The 16,058-nt window shown below is 41.8% G+C and overlaps 1 protein-coding gene across 1 annotated transcript in view; it reads left to right on the forward strand.

The window, feature by feature from the left end:
* RELCH (RAB11 binding and LisH domain, coiled-coil and HEAT repeat containing) overlaps positions 1–16,058 on the forward strand; it is a gene marked incomplete in the record, with an annotated part of 1,574,926 nt that overhangs the window by 828,127 nt on the left and 730,741 nt on the right. The window contains 1 exon segment of the mRNA XM_044065183.1: positions 12,360–12,431. Coding sequence (XP_043921118.1) covers positions 12,360–12,431 — 72 coding nt within the window.

Here is a 16,058-nt window from a genome sequence, read left to right on the forward strand (position 1 = left end):
TGTCTATTTTAAGTAATACATTCCACCTACTAGATAATAGTGTGTCTTTTTAACACATGAATCCTGAGTACCATTTCTTGAGTGGCTCACGTTGAAGTCTCTTCTGTCTTAAACAGACAATGTAAATTCTGACAGAAAAATTGCAGCTTTTGAAGAACTTGAAGCCATATTTTCTGACTGTTAGTGAATAAAATTAGCTAACAAGTTTCCCCAAAATTAAATTTTTTGATTATATTTTCTGTCATAGAAAAGTTTTCATTCACAGAGCTTTCACCAGATGCTGCTCTCATTTAGCCATCTTGGACACGAGCCTCTTTTTTTGTGAGATTTTCTTAATGTGTGAATTGAAGGCTTGCCAAAAATTTAGTGTGGTTTCTTAGTACAAGTGGCACATCTGTACAGGTTTTATTAGGTCTTCAGAATTCACAAATGCAGCTTTTTTAATGATTTTCCTAGTCGATTTAATCCCCTCATTGATATGCAAGAGTTTTCTAGAATAACTTTGCAACTTTACTTTTGTTGGAGTCAGTCTGTTGTATGTAGGTGACCTCCAAAAATATAGTCGATGAATGCTAAGAGCCTGTTGTTATTCAGAAATCTGTGACTGATGAGCAGACTTCATATCTCTGAAAAGCTATAGGTAGTGCCATTTTCTGCTTAAAAAAAGACTGGATCATTCTCAGCTGCATTTAGTTGCTTTTCATTGTTCAAATCTGTAAGCATGTAGCAATTGGTAGACTTGCACCATCGCTACTACTTTTATCGTTATGTTAGCCATGCCTTCTTCCTTCAGAAGATGTAATCTGTCCTATAATTTTGTTTCTTTCACGCAAAGGTTGGGGAGTAATTATCAACACTTACGCTATTAGTTAAAAAGTCAGATATTGGCCACTCCTTTGTCAGCCCTCCAGATTGGCACACTGCCTCTGAACCAGAGGATCCGTCTGTTTTGCTCCATCTCAGTTTCACTTAGTGTAGTCTGATAAACCACATTGTGTTGGACTATGGCAGCATTTTTCAATTGAGTATTCCAATCCATGTTTGACTCATGAGACTGTTACAAAGTTAAAGGTCTGACATAGCATGTTACTTTATAGGTTCATAGGTAAGTACTAGGCAAGCTGCCCTTGTGAGTCATTTTAAGTCTAACAAACTGCTCAACCATAACTTGTGGAAAACAATTCTTGTGGTTCCAGTACTGGTTATAAGTCATTTTAAGTCTAGCCAATTTCTCTTTCAAAGATGACAGTCAAACCCTATACCTTGTATATGTGATTTAAACACTTTAGTTCTTTGGCACTAAAGTTGTCTTGTGTGTATTATCAGAAAGTGCTGCTTGTAATATCAGAAGTAATTATTGTCAGCTAAAGTTGCTGTTATCTGAAATTTGACATTCCGTGGCTTGCAGCATTCTTGAAGGCTGAGTAATAAAGTTCATGAGTACAAGGGGGCAGAGCCCCATACATGACAGTCAGAGTGCTTGCTCCCTTCAGAAAGTGTTTTCGTTATTTGTGTTTTCAGTCAGCACCTGTCAGTGCTGCAGACATTTGCAGTCTCCTCTTTTGGCAAATTTGTTAACAGTGAGGAGTCATACATCCATTTTTATTGCATGCACCTATGTTCATTTGTTTCCTAGGCAACATGATGCTTGTTCTTTGTGAGATATGTACAGTAGGACACAGTAAAATAAAAATCTATCTTCTGCAAAGCACTGTGGACATGTATGTGACGTAAGCAGTCTTAGTAGCTCAACAGGTAACACCCCCCCTCTTTGGTGCAGAAGGATGTGTTCTATTCCTACACCAGCTAGTTGGATTTATTTTCCAGCACTGACACTGCAGTGCAGCATAAGGATAGTGCTGCACTTCTGAATGTTCCATCCTTCAGATGAGATGTTTGGTTATCTAGTTATTGACCAGGTAAGTCCAACTGGGCAACAGTGTCCCTTTTCATTGGAGGCCCAGGTAGAAAAGCTCCATAGTTTCTCATAAACATTTTAGAAATTAGTAATATACAAGAAAAGCAAAGGTATTACAAAGTAAAACATTACATGTTAACTGGTGTTATATACGACAGTCATTAACAGACATTATAGAACATGAATAATTTGATGTTACTTATTATTTAACTAAAACCCCTATCTCCTTAAGTTAGCGGTAGCCCAGATGGATGTAAACGATCCCACTGCATTTATTGAAAAGATTAGGTGAAGCTCCCTGGTGCCCTAGCCTATATGAATATCATCTTGGGTGTCCCCACTGAAAAGAGGTCATTGGCCTTGTGTAAACTAACACAGTCAACAAAGTGCAAATAAATAAGTCCAAATCTACAGTGTCTGTAAATACATAATCAAAAACAGTAAGTAAAAATAAAATGGATGAAGGGTCTCTCGTGAAATCCAGGACCAGTGCTTGAGCACTGACAGAGGATTAAAGAACAGGAGGCTAGAGGCTGGCCAAAACCCCTTCAAAGCAAGCCTCCCTTGAGGTCAGCTTGTGGATCTCTCTTGCAGACACTTCAGTTTTGTCTAGGGAAGGATTGAATTCACTTTTATAGGCTGAGAATGTAAGGCCTGCAAAAGGTGCAGCGCAGCAGTCATTGAGGATGGGTGCATTATTGTCACATCAGAGGCAGCTGGCACATAGTCCTTCCCAGCTTTCACTCGTGGTAATGCTTTGAGCTTCATTGCATGGATTACTGGTTGCCATCTGGACAAGATAACTCGCGTCCTGCATTCACAAAATAAATGTAATAAGTTCTTAAGTAATTGCTTCGTTGGAAAAGGGCAAAATCCAAATGGCAGCAACCTCATTCATTGACTTTACATTTCATTCACTTGCAGGGTTTTTATCTCTTGGATTTTACATAATTGTCATGATATAGAGAAATACTCCTTTGCACTTTGGACATGTGATGCAAAACTGCCTTTATCAAAAGGCCATTCCATTTGAGGCATGGCTGTTTTCAGTGCTTCCTTTAAGAATGTCTCTGTTGAGGACATCTGTACCTCAACTACTTAGTCATCAATTAAAACATTCTACAAACATTAATCCCAGCACCTTGATTATGGGAAACTAGTCAACCGGTACCTTGATGTTACAAGATCTGACCTTATGACTTAGTGTTTTTGGCAAGTTCTTTGCCTACAGTCTCCTGGGAGGTTTGCTCTTCTCCTTGTAGTATTTCCTGGCAGTTCCCTGTGCAGAAGTCCTAGAAAGTTAGATACATCAGGTTTGTGTCTGCTACGCTTCGAATAGACTTGCTGAAGTAGGTGGTTTACATCTCTACTGTCTCAGCATCCTTGTACGTCCTGTGCTCACTGAGTGGCTGGGGGGTAGGATTGATTAGCACATGGACTGAACATATCTTAGTTCTGCATGATGTACTGGCATTTGATGCCAGGAAACATACTTGTCTTCAAGCACAGGGATGTATAAAAAAAAATTATCTTAACATATTGTAGTAGAAGAGAAAGTGCAACCACTGAATGAGCACAGCAGGTCTCGGGGGGGGGGGGGTGACAACTACATTACAAGTATAGTCCAAACACTTGTATATCTGTTAGGTTGACTGCATATCTGTTATGTTCAGCAGTGGGCAACTTTTTACAGTAGGTAACATGGGATTTCCAATTTGGATATCCCCATTTCAGCATGTTTATTTTTCTATCATTCCTTTTCTCAACTACTATGTTAGCACATACCATGATGCTGGATATCGGGCTGTGAGCAAGTTCATTCCCTGCACCACTCTGATGTTTCCTGTCAGTAAGATCTTGGTCATAAATGCAAACTTTCCTGCATTTGGTGTCTGCGAAGCTGAATCATGTAACACGTTCTTTTTACCACTAAGCAAGGACCTAGTATCCATATCAATGATGTCTGGACCACTTGATTTAGGAATACAGTGTCATGCATTGGTGTAAATGTTAGTGCTTCAACTTATCCACCCACAAAAGAAGGGAAAAGCTCAAGACTTAATTCAGGTCTGTATAGGTGGCAGCACTGGAGGGTGCCTTCTGAGGTCTGGTATGAAGGTTCAGCACAAAGTCCCAGGCTGGTGCAGGAGTAACACAAAAATCTTAGGAACTGTGTTACAGAAATTAGTTTGATCTTCCTTATGCATCATCCACCATAGAGGTGATCTCTTGTATCTTGTGAAATCAAATTTCCCCATTATCTAGTAAGGGGGCAGGGGGGTCATTTGTCAATGACTGAATTTCTGCAAGAGGTTTGCACCTGGCAGCAACCTTAAGGGGAACGCACTCTGTATGCTCTGCCTTTCCCATTGTTGAGTGTTTGATCGTACATGTAATGAAGTGGGTGCTCAAGTCCTTTTGTGCTCAGTCAGTGATACCACTTGAGCAAGGATTGATGTTCATCGTGTTTCACTGTTGCAGTCATTACTCTTGGGTTATCCTGCTGGCTGGCTACCCACAGTCGGCCAGAATTCCAAAGTCTAGGTCCGGCGTTGGTTGCTGTGTCGCCTCTTCCCTGACGTCAGTGCGCCAGGGGTATAAAAGATGCAGCCGACGCCATTTTCTTCAGTCTTTCTTGCTGTGCGGTGTCAGAAGCAAAAGCAGTTCGCAAGTGCTGGTCGCCAACTCCTGAGATTTTCACAGACGAATTTCAGATCCGAAGTCTTCATTAAAGCTAAGTACCCCGTTGGAAACTTTTTTTCTTGCTCCAGACCGATGTCAGAAAAAGTTAACAATTGTATTTCTTGTGGGAAGCAAATACCTCATAAGGATTATCATTCTTACTGTATTTCTTGCCTAGGCCCTGATCATAACGTTGCTAGCTCTCGGTTTTGTGCTAGATTCGGCAAACGCACTATTAAGCGTCGGTTTGATTTTGCTTATCATTACTTTGGCTGAAAATTCAATTACATAATGCCGTTGGAACAGCCGACGACCGGAGTTTTTAAAAAAATGCAAGGAAAAAAAGGACGACAGGCATCCGAGATCCAAAACCGACAAGGCTTCTCCTAAGCCAGTCGCCGGTTCTCATTGAGGCGCTTTCGCAGCCCCTGTCACCCACTACCTCAGAGCCACAGTCTGCTGATGACTCCCACGTGGAGCCAGCTAGGCCTCTGGATACTCAAGGTATTGGACACTCGGAAATCATTCCCTCAGATGGGTCCAGAGCCGCTGAGCAGGCATCGGCTTCTGAGGGTGTTTTCAGACCTACACAGCTATATGTAAAGCCTACTTCAGCTTCAAAAGCAAAGACTACAGCAGCTTTAAAGACAGAGAAACAAGTACAACATTCTCCAGGACAGATTTCCATGCCTAAGAAACAGATGCTCAAAATGGCCGAAGACCTTATTACCTTGATCAGGGGTTCCCATCCCCCTCCTGACAAGAGGCCTAGGCAAGAGACAGACTCTGACTGTTCAGATCAGGTTTCCATTTCCTCTGACTCCTCTTCTGTACAGGAATACTCTCTTCCTCCCTATGAGGATTCTGATGCTGAAGAATCCATTCCTTCAGCCTCTCCTCCTGAGGATTATTCTTTTGGGGAAACCCTGCATACCATGAGGGAGCACTTCCACTGGGAGAGCCAAGATTACTCAGAATCAAAGAAAAGGCTTAGAGATTTTCTTTTACTTCCTCAGCACAGGCCTCTTGCTATTCCCCCTGTGCTAGACATTGTAGATGATGTATTTCCAGAGTCCGGCCTTTCTCCAGACTCCTTACCTCCAGCTCCTTTTAAACCAGATAGATACTACAGGGTTCCTGATTCGCATAAATTTCTTTATAAAAACCCAGCTGCTGACCCAGAAACTATTTCTCAGGGTCCCAAGGGGGTTAAGGCCGCTACCGCAAAAAACTCTGTCCCTTCTGACAGGGATTCAAGGGCACTAGACAGATGGGGAAAAAGGTTTACACTTCTGCTACTTTGGCTGTGAGGGCTTTAAATTGTTAATTTCATATGATTAAATATCAGCAATACTTAATGTCACTGTTAAAACAGAAAATGTTGACTAATTCTGATTGTACAGAAAATAAGGAAATACAGGATTTATTGCATGCAACTGAACAAGTGGGAAAACATACATTCTAATGTGGTTGTGATTCTCTGGAGGCCTCCTGCAGGGCCGCAGTTATGGGTTCTGTCATTAGGAGGCATGCTTGGTTAAAGGAACAAACTCTGCCTGATCATGTTAAAGCAAAATTATTAGATGCTCCATTACAGCATGATACTTTATTTGGTGTTAAAGCAGAGGTGGTTTTGAAGAAAATGGGAGGACAAAGCGAAATCTATGCAAACAGTGAAGGATTTCTTACAGGTTCAGCCACCAAAATATATCAGGAACTGGCCTACAAAGAATTGGTCCTTTCCAGTGTCAGACAGGCCACAAAGAGGCAGATACAGACGTCCCAGAGGCAGATCCCAGCCCCAGGGCTCATAAAGGCCTAAACAGTGGGGCGCTTCCACCTCCAAAAGTGGAGAAGACAAAGCACAGCCATACAGGAAACAGTCCCAATGACTTGCCTCTGCCAGCACCAAGCACTTATCTTCTTGCAGCCCCCTTAGGGGGAAAACAAACACTTTTCTCTCAAAATTGGCACATGATCGACCAGGACAAATGGGTATTGAATATAGTGTCCCAGGGCTACAGGTTCCACTTTCACACCCTGCCAAAGGCAAAAAGTATGCCAAACTTGCCACACAATCAATGGGCAGAGGCACAAAAACAAGTTTCGCCCCTTATGCAAATGAGGGCCATTCAGCAAGCACCACAGCAAGAGTAGGGACAAGGATTTTACTCAAGACTTTTCTTGGTCCCCAGAAAGGACAAAGCCTGGAGACCAATACTGGACCTGTCTTTTCTAAACACATTTCTGGTCGTTCCAAAATTCAAAATGTTAACTCTGCAGCAGCTTCTGCCCATGCTCGGCAAGAAGGCTTGGCTTGTAACTTTGGACCTAAAAGAGGCATACCTGCATATACCAATCAGACAGTCTTGCAGAAGATACCTCAGATTCATAGCTGGCTCAATGCACTACCAATTCTCTGCGCTGCCCTTTGGCTTATCTACTGCACCCAGGGTCTTCACAAAATGCCTGGCACCAGTAATTGCATTTTGCAGACAAAGAGGAATTCAAATTTATCATTACTTGGACGACTGGCTTATACAAGCAGAGAACAAGGACACTCTACTAAACCATCTGGCGTTCGTAAAAAGATTATTAATTTGCCTAGGGTACACAGTAAAAAAAAAAAAAAAAAAAAAAAGAAATCAAAACTAGTACCCCCTCGAGATAATATTCCTGGGTGCAAGCTTAATTACAACTGCCCAGATGGCTTATCTCACACCAAACAGACAAAGGCAACTAACTTCTTACTCCAAAATGTTGGCAACAAAGACCCAGTTATCTGCAAGAAAAATTCTGCAGGCTTTGGGCTTCATGGCATCCTGCATTCTGCTAATTCCATATGCCAGTCTGCATATGAGGAAACTTCAACTAAAAAGTTTCTGGATTCAACATTGTCAAAGCCTGGAAGCATTAATCACCCTCATTCCTTGCCTGCAACAGGAGTTTCGATGGTGGGCTCATGCCTGTCACCTCAACAAAGGACAGCCATTCATTCTACCTACAGCCAGGCAGTCAATAACAACAGATGCGTCAAATTATGCCTGGGGAGCACACATGGCAGGAAAATGGGCACACGGTCCACAAGCCAAATGCATGTACATATCAATCAAAAATAGATGCTAGCTGTTCAGAATACCCTGACAGCTTTCAAGGATCTACTCCATCCAGGACAACTACTGATAAGGATGGACAATACTACAGTCATGTGGTACATAAACAAGCAGGGAGGCACACATTCCTACCCCCTCTGCAGACAAGCCATGACTTTGTAAAACACAGCATTGACTTATCAAGTACACCTGCAAGCACAATTCGTGCCAGGAAACAACAATACTCTGGCAGACGAACTAAGCAGAAACCTTACAGATCCTCATGAGTGGAAACTGGATCCACAAATCTTCAGCTTGATAACAAAGGAATGGGGATGCCCAGACATTGATCTATTTGCCTCCCCTCACAACTGCCAACTACAGAAATTCTGCACAAGGACTTATCACAAGCAAGCATGGAAAGTGGATGCTCTGTCATTCAGCTGGAAAAGTCTAACAGTATATGCCTTTCCTCCTCTGCCTCTCCTCCCCAAGGTACTCCTAAAGGTCAGACAAGAGAAGCCAAGAATGATTCTGATTGCCCCAGACTGGCCACGCCAGCACTGGTACCCAATCCTAAAAAGCTTGTCTCAAGGCCCAGCCTGGACATTGCCTCTAATTCCTCACTTACTGACCCAGTGAAACAATCAGATTCTGCACAGCCAACTCAGGACCCTAAATCTGGCAGCATGGCGGATAATGTAACCATTCAAAGCACACCTCTCTCTCTAAAGCAGTGATGCATGTTATTTTGGAGGCCAGGAGGCCCAGTACCAGAAAACCTTATGCAGAAAAATGGAAAAGATTCTGTGCTTGGAACCAGGCACAAGGAATTGACACATCTGTACCAAATATTCCTCAGATTTTACAATACCTAACTGAGATGCTGGACAAAGGCCTATCCTTTTCATCAATTAAAATTTATGCTTCTGCCATTTCAGCTCATTACAATACGGAACCTCCTATTTTTTCCCATCTATTGCTAACGCAGTACCTCAGAGGGGCCAAAAACATAAGACCTCCAAGGAGAGCCCCAATACCTGCATGGGACCTCAATTATGTCTTGGAAAAACTCACACTGCCGCCTTTTGAGCCAGCCAATACAGTTGATATAAAGTTTTTATCTTGGAAAACAGCTCTGCTCCTAACAATAACCTCTGTAAGACAAGTTTCAGAGTTGCAGGCACTCATGGCTGTGGAACCTTTCATCATTTTCCATCCAGACAGGGTTTCTCTAAGGACGAACCCAACAATTATACCTAAAGTAGTGTCCAGTGTGGCCCTTAACCAAACCATTCATTTGCCTACCTTTTTTCCAAACCCACAGAATAAGGGTGAGAGACTTCTGCATTCCTTGGGCATACACAGACAACTACGCTTCTACTTGGACAGAACTACAGCTTTCAGAAAAACTGAGCAACTTTTAGTGGCATATGCTGCAGGATCTCAAGGAAAGCCTATCTCAAAACAGACTGTTTCAAAATGGATAGGCCACTACATTCGTTTCTGCTACTCACAACATGGCAAATCAGTGCCCAAGGGCATTAGGCCTCATTCTACCAGGGCAGCAGCCAATTCAGCAGCCTTTCTCAGAGGAGTACCAACCAAAGACATTTTAGAGGCTGCAACTTGGAGTTCATTGCACACTTTTACAAAGCACTACCATTTACTTCTCTACTCTAAATCCAGAGCAGGCTTCGCCCCTGCAGTTCTGCAAGGCCTTAAAGCCTCTCCTAATCCTATCTAGGCCCAGCCACCCAGCCTTAGCTTTGGGATTCAACCTGCAACAGTGAAACACGATGAACATAGTACAGTTGTGTACCTACCATAAATGTAGATGTTCGAATGTATTCACTGTTGCAGTCCAGGGTACCCACCCTCCATCCCCCTTTTCTTTGCTGAGACTTACCTATACTTCTCTATCTTATACAACCTATGTGGTGTATTTGGTTGTAGATGAAGGAAATGTTTATTTTACTGCATGCATAATTATTGGCATAATATTTTTAGCCTACCATTTTGGGGGCACCTGACATCTGGGGCAAGAAAAACTGAAGAAAATGGCGTCCGCTACATCTTTTATACCCCTGGCGCACTGGCATCAGAGAAGAGGCGACAGCAACCAATGCCGGACCTAGACTTTGGAATTCTGGCCAACTGCGGGTAGCCTGCCAGCAGGATAACCCAAGAGTAATGACTGCAACAGTGAATACACTCTAACATCTACATTTATGGTAGGTACACAACTGTACTTTCTGCCTAGCTCACTGCCCCCACACCAGCTTGCAAAGCCTCACCAGCTAGGGGTATATGGAGTTCAAGTAAACTGTTTGAACTGTGATGGAATACTTTATGGATTTGGTAGTGCACCTTTATAAACACAGGTATGGAATTTGCAATACCTCGGATATTGCTTCTTTAGCAACAGGCTCCATTACCCAGTTCCGGTATGCAGCCATCACCCTGTTGACCAATTATATGTAAAGCAGATATGGATTTTTGACTGAGAATCTAGTGTAAAGAAGAGCTTTCTGTTTGCTGCTAGTTGCCCCCCCCCCCCAAGTAAACAAACAAGAGTTCCTTTTTCCTCCAAGAAAAGTGATAGAATTTCTATTTCCATGGCTCCTTAGCAGATGACGCATCTATTGGGAAGACTTTCAGGCTGATGAAGTCCCCTATGTACTGCTACCTGGCTCCTTTGTGTTCCACCCAGAAACGTATTTGTTATAAGGGCAAGACGGATGATGAAGCTTTTGTCTCTTCCTCCAAGGAGCCTGCCCTTATGAGTGTTATCTAGGCAGCCTGAAATCATCCATTTTATGCTTCTTGCACTCCTAAGAAAGACAATGTACTTTAAGTCACAAAGTAAGAAGACTTGCATCCTAGGGCATACTGCTGTGTGACTTTTATATCTCAACACCAACTGTGGTGTCATAAGAATATAAATCCTGACAGTATTTCAGACAGCTGGAGTTCATTTGGCAGCTTTGGTACTTGACACTGTTTGGAGGATGGAAGTGCTCTTCCTGTGCGACAGCAGGATGCCTAGTACTGCATTTCTTCTGAGGAGGGGACATCATTGCATAGGCATCCTAGGGCAGACTTTTGGCCCACGAAGTCACTGTCTTGTTGCAGCTTTTGTTAGTGCATGCATAGAAGTGTACAGTCGCAGAGATAAGATATTGTGTTTTCTTGCATGATGTAGATAGCTTGTTCCTCCACCTAGGGGATGAGGCTAGGTTATTCAGAATGCTCTCATAGCTGTGATGCCTACAAGGACGGAAGCAGCCCTCATGGCTGTCTGACAACTCTTCTAGATGATTCTCACTTTTGTGGTTCTAGGGACTCCTCACCATAGAAGAAAGAATGTGTTTGTGTTTGAGTCCATTTGGGGGAGGCTTTATTGTCAGTATTCACTGGGGCAAAAGGGACTTAGAAAAAAATTCTTTTAGATTTTGTATTTGCTCCAGAGATCTCATTACTTTCCCTTCTGGTGAGAAGTCTAAGGTTTCAGACAAGTGGGACAGAAGAATGTTCTCTTCCTAATTGGGCTTCTGTCCATGTCTCACTTGTCTGTTGCCTATGTTCCATAGGCTTGGGTAGTAAAGTAGCTGCTAGATCTTCCTGAATCTGGAGCAAATAAGATCTTTATCAAAACCTTGCTGTTGGCTTTCACATAGACTGTCATAATTTTGACTGTTTTAACACTATGGCTAGAGCACCAGACACGGAATATTTGCTTGCACAGGAGGATGTGGATTAGCCCGTTCCTCTTTTAAGGATGAGCTGACATGGCACATCCTGGGATCATAAAATCACTTTAGCTAGCAGATCTAGGAGAGACTGTTTTTGATGTCCTCTCTGTGGGAGGAATAAAGTTACTTTTGTTGAAGTTTCAAGTATTTTATTCAATTAAGTAGGTAGGTGGACAAGTATTTTATTCAATTAAGTATATAGGTGGATGGATGTGTATTCTTGTTCCACTACATTAAATTTAACAGGTCAGTTATTTAAAGCATTTGTAGACAATGGTGGGAGGGTGCCAGGGGGCTGATTGATGGAAAATCTGGGAGATGGAAAACAAGGAGCCAATCCCAAAAAGCTTAGAGGTTAGTTCCTTATTTTAATATTCCTAAAACCTCATTCTTTGTTTTAATTTTTAACCCCAAAAAAAAAAAAAACACACCATGAGCTACAACTACAGAATTATATTTAAGAAAATACTTTCTCCTGAGCTTCATCATGTCCATCGAATAGAATGGTTTCAGTTTGATCATTGAAAATGCCTCTTATATTACTTGTGATACAAAACAGGCTAATAGTCCGGTGATAGCTTTGTAAAAGCAGGCATTTTCAGTGATCGAACGGTAACCCACTCTGCAAGCCACTGTTAGGTGGACTTGATGTGGAGTAGTGACCTCAGATAAGGGTGAAATATGGTGTCCTTTTATAAAATGTTTTTGAATAAGTGGGTGAGACGCTTTTGAAGGCACACAGATGTCAATTTTCATTTTGTAGTTTCTGCAGCTTAATAAAGAAGTTTTAAGCAATAATGCAGTTATTTCTCTAGTGCAGTACTTGGTATAGACTGAATGATCGTTGTTTTACTGTCTGATTAGTCTTACAGAATACTCAGAAAATAGTGTTTCTGTTTTTTTGTCCCCTAGATTAATCACAAGTACCCAGAAAGAAGATTGTTGGTGGCAGAGTCATGTGGAGCTTTAGCACCTTATCTTCCAGTAAGAATTTTCCTTTTTCTTCTGTTTTAATGCATTTCTATGAACTCAGTGTATTCTGGGAGCACATTTTTTTAAAAACTACTCTTGAAGTTGAACTATGTCTTGCAATCATGTAAAAATACAGAGGGAGAGTGAAATCCTAAACCACCAGTGTTTTTGCAGTACCTTTACTGTCAGTCTACAGACTATTGCAAGCCTAGCCAATAATCAGAGGTCAAAATCAAAACCAGTATCTTGTATGTGTGAGGTGAAAACATGAACCGTTATGCCAACCACAGTATTAGTTATGGCTGGTACTTCACTTTCCTTTATCCTACAAAGAACACTGCATTATTGATTTGGTGTGATTGTCCATTATTTAATGAAATGTGTCACTTAAAGAAAGATGTTCCACAGGCTTTTCATTGTTTGGCACTTCATTTCTCAGGATTGATTTTAGCCAGTTGACATGTTTTTTTTTTTCCTTAAATTACATTATTTTGTGGTTAACTTGTCTATTTTTCGAATCAGAGCATTGCATTGGTGATATGAATGTAAGGTTTGATTTACTTTGTAATGTGGCTTGAATTTGAGTACAAGGCATGTTTATATTTGCTATTTTTCATTTTCAAAAATGTGTATCCTTGCTTCAGACTACCATGAAGAATTTTGCTTCCTTTCATTCTCACATATACACACTGTTCACATTCATGATTACATGATTACTTACTCAGTTTCAAGATCAAGATTTAATTATGCTAGGCTTCCAAGATGGCGGCACATTGAGTAACAGCTTAATTCTGTCTCTCCCAGTGTGAAAACTGAAACTTAGCAGAGAAAGCCAGTGGACCTGGATTTCTGAAAAAGTTCAGTAACTAACTGGTAAGTGCACTGCTTGGATGCCAGGAAAAATGAAATACAAAGGACATGAAGGAAAATCAGCTACAAAAGGTGATGAAAAAGCACTTGCTGTGAAAAGTACTTTAGCTGTTCCGCAAAAAGAAATGCAAGCCCCAGACATGACTTCCCTGTAACCTTGAGGAAAGTATAAAGCAAATGAATACAGACCTGACTAAAACAATGATGGAGTATATCAACTCAAACAACAAAAGGCTGGAAAAAATGGAAGAAACTTTAAACAGATACTCAGATGACATGATAAAACTGCAAAATTCAGAGGTTGAAGTGAAGAAAAGGCTGGTTGAGTACGAGACTGCAGAAGAAGAAATGTTTCAAAAAAATAGAATTAGAGGACAGAGCATGTAGAGAAATTCTGTGATTTTCTGCTGTACCCGAGAAGCTGGAAGGAACAGACTATAAATTCCATGAATGCAGAGATGAGCAACTGGACTGGTATTCCACAACAGGAATTGTTAATTGAAAGGGCACATCGTGTGCATGTTCCATACCTGGCTATGAGAAAACAAGCTAGACCTTTTTATAGTAAAAATGCATTTAGGACTCAGGAGAGGGAAAGAGGGTTAACAGTAAGTAAAACAATTTTTTTTTTCATAACAGTATTACCTAAGTGATGTGTGATTTTTTTTTCTTCATGTTATAAAGTAATGTTTTCTCAGCTATTTTTAAGTGTAATGGGGATACTAATGTAAATAGGTGCTCCCATTTATTCTTTTTGTTTCTCCCTTCACTTTTTCTCCTTGTTGAGTTTTAAGAAAGGTAAGCACTGCAATGTAACAAAAAAAAGATCTGGTTAAAAGAGCATGATAAAAGAAAAATTAGTGTGCTTTTTTCTCATTCTTGCAGAGGGGAATGACTGGGTTAAGGCCATTAGATTTATATAGTAACAAGTTTAACAGAAAGCAAGTAAATGAACAAGAATATTGAATATTATAAGGTCTTTTTTTCTGGTAAACCATCCTGTATCTGGTTTTCATGTCACTATCAGACAATCTGTTAAAGAAAAATGGCTTGGAGAAATTGCTTTCTGAAAGTATTCAGGTGTTTTCCCAGCTGGGAGAGCTATAAAAATAAGGCAAAACCGGACAGCACTTAATAGAATCACAGGCTCTACCATGCTTCTTAGCATGGATAAGCTGTCTTTCTGTTTAGCTCGAGTCTGTGTGTATGGCTGTCAGTTTGGAACTTTTGATGTTCATTGTGTTTCACTGTTGCAGTCATTACACTTGGGTTATCCTGCTGGCAGGCTGCCCGCAGTCGGCCAGAATTCCAAAGTCTAGGTCCGGCGTCGGTTGCTGTCGCCTCTTCCCTGACGTCAGTGCGCCAGGGGTATAAAAGATGCAGCCGATGCCATTTTCTTCAGTCTTTCTTGCTGCGCAGTGCCCGAAGCAAAAGCATTTCGCAAGTGCCGGTCGGCCGACTCCTGAGATTTTCAAAACCGAATTTCAGAACCAAAGTCTTCAATAAAGCTAAGTACCCCATTGGGGAAACTTTTTCTTGCTCCAGACCGATGTCAGTAAAAGTTAACAATTGTGTTTCTTGTGGGAAGCAAATACCTCATAAGGACTTTCACTCTTATTGTATTCCTTGCATAGGCCCTGACCACGACATTACTAGTTGTCTGTTTTGTGCTAGATTCAACAAACGCACTATTAAGCGTCGGTTTGATTTTGCTTTACATTACATTGGACGAAGGTTTAACCACATAATGCCGTCGAAACAGCCGACCGGAATTCATAAAAAAATGCAAAGACAAGGAAAAGGACAGGCATCCGATGTCCAAAACTGACGACGAAGCCTCTTGTAGGCCAGTCGCCGGTTCTCAGTGAGGTGCTTTCGCAGCCCCTGACACCCGCTACCTCAGAGCCACAGGCCGTATCCGACTCCCACGTGGAGACACCTAGGCCTCTGGAAACTCAAGTTATTGGGCCTGCGGAAACTATTCCCTCAGCTGGGTCCGGAGCCGCTGAGCAGGCATCAGCTTCTGAGGGTGTTTTCAGACCTTCACAGCTTACTATTAAGTTCACTACAGCAGCCAAGACAAAGTCAAAAACACCATTAAAGACAAGGAAACAAGTACAGCATTCTCCTGGATAGTCATCCATGCCAAAGAAACAGATGCTTAAAATGGCCGAGGACCTAATTACTTTGATCAGGGGTTCCCATCCCCTTCCTGATAAAAGGCCTAGGCGAGACACTGACTATGACTCAACTGACCAGGTTTCTATTTCCTCTGATTCCTCTTCAGATCAGGGATATTCTCTTCCTCCCTATGAGGACTCTGATGCAGAAGAATCTATACCTTCATCCTCTCCGCCTGAGGATTATTCTTTTGGGGAAACCTTGCACACCATGAGGGAGCATTTCCATTGGGAGAGCCAGAATTATTCAGAATCCAAGAAAAGGCTCGGGGACTTTTTTTATTGCCTCAGCACAGGCCCCTGGCTATCCCCCCTGTGCTTGATATTGTTGATGATGTTTTCTCTGAATCCAGTGTGTTTCCTGATTCTTTACTCCCTGCACCAGTCAAGCCAGACAAGGAACTACAGGGTCCCAGACTCTCATAAATTTCTTTATAAAAACCCTGCTGCTGACCCAGAAACAATTTCTCAGGGTCCCAAAGGGGTTAAGGCTTCCACTGCAAAAAACCCTGTCCCCTCTGATAGGGATTCTAGAGCTCTGGATAGATGGGGAAAAAAGTTTACACTTCTGCTACTTTAGCTGTAAGGG

This window comes from Protopterus annectens, chromosome 3.part0 (assembly GCF_019279795.1).
Source record: "Protopterus annectens isolate FY-2018-M chromosome 3.part0, PAN1.0, whole genome shotgun sequence".
NCBI classification, from domain to species: Eukaryota; Metazoa; Chordata; order Ceratodontiformes; family Protopteridae; genus Protopterus; species Protopterus annectens.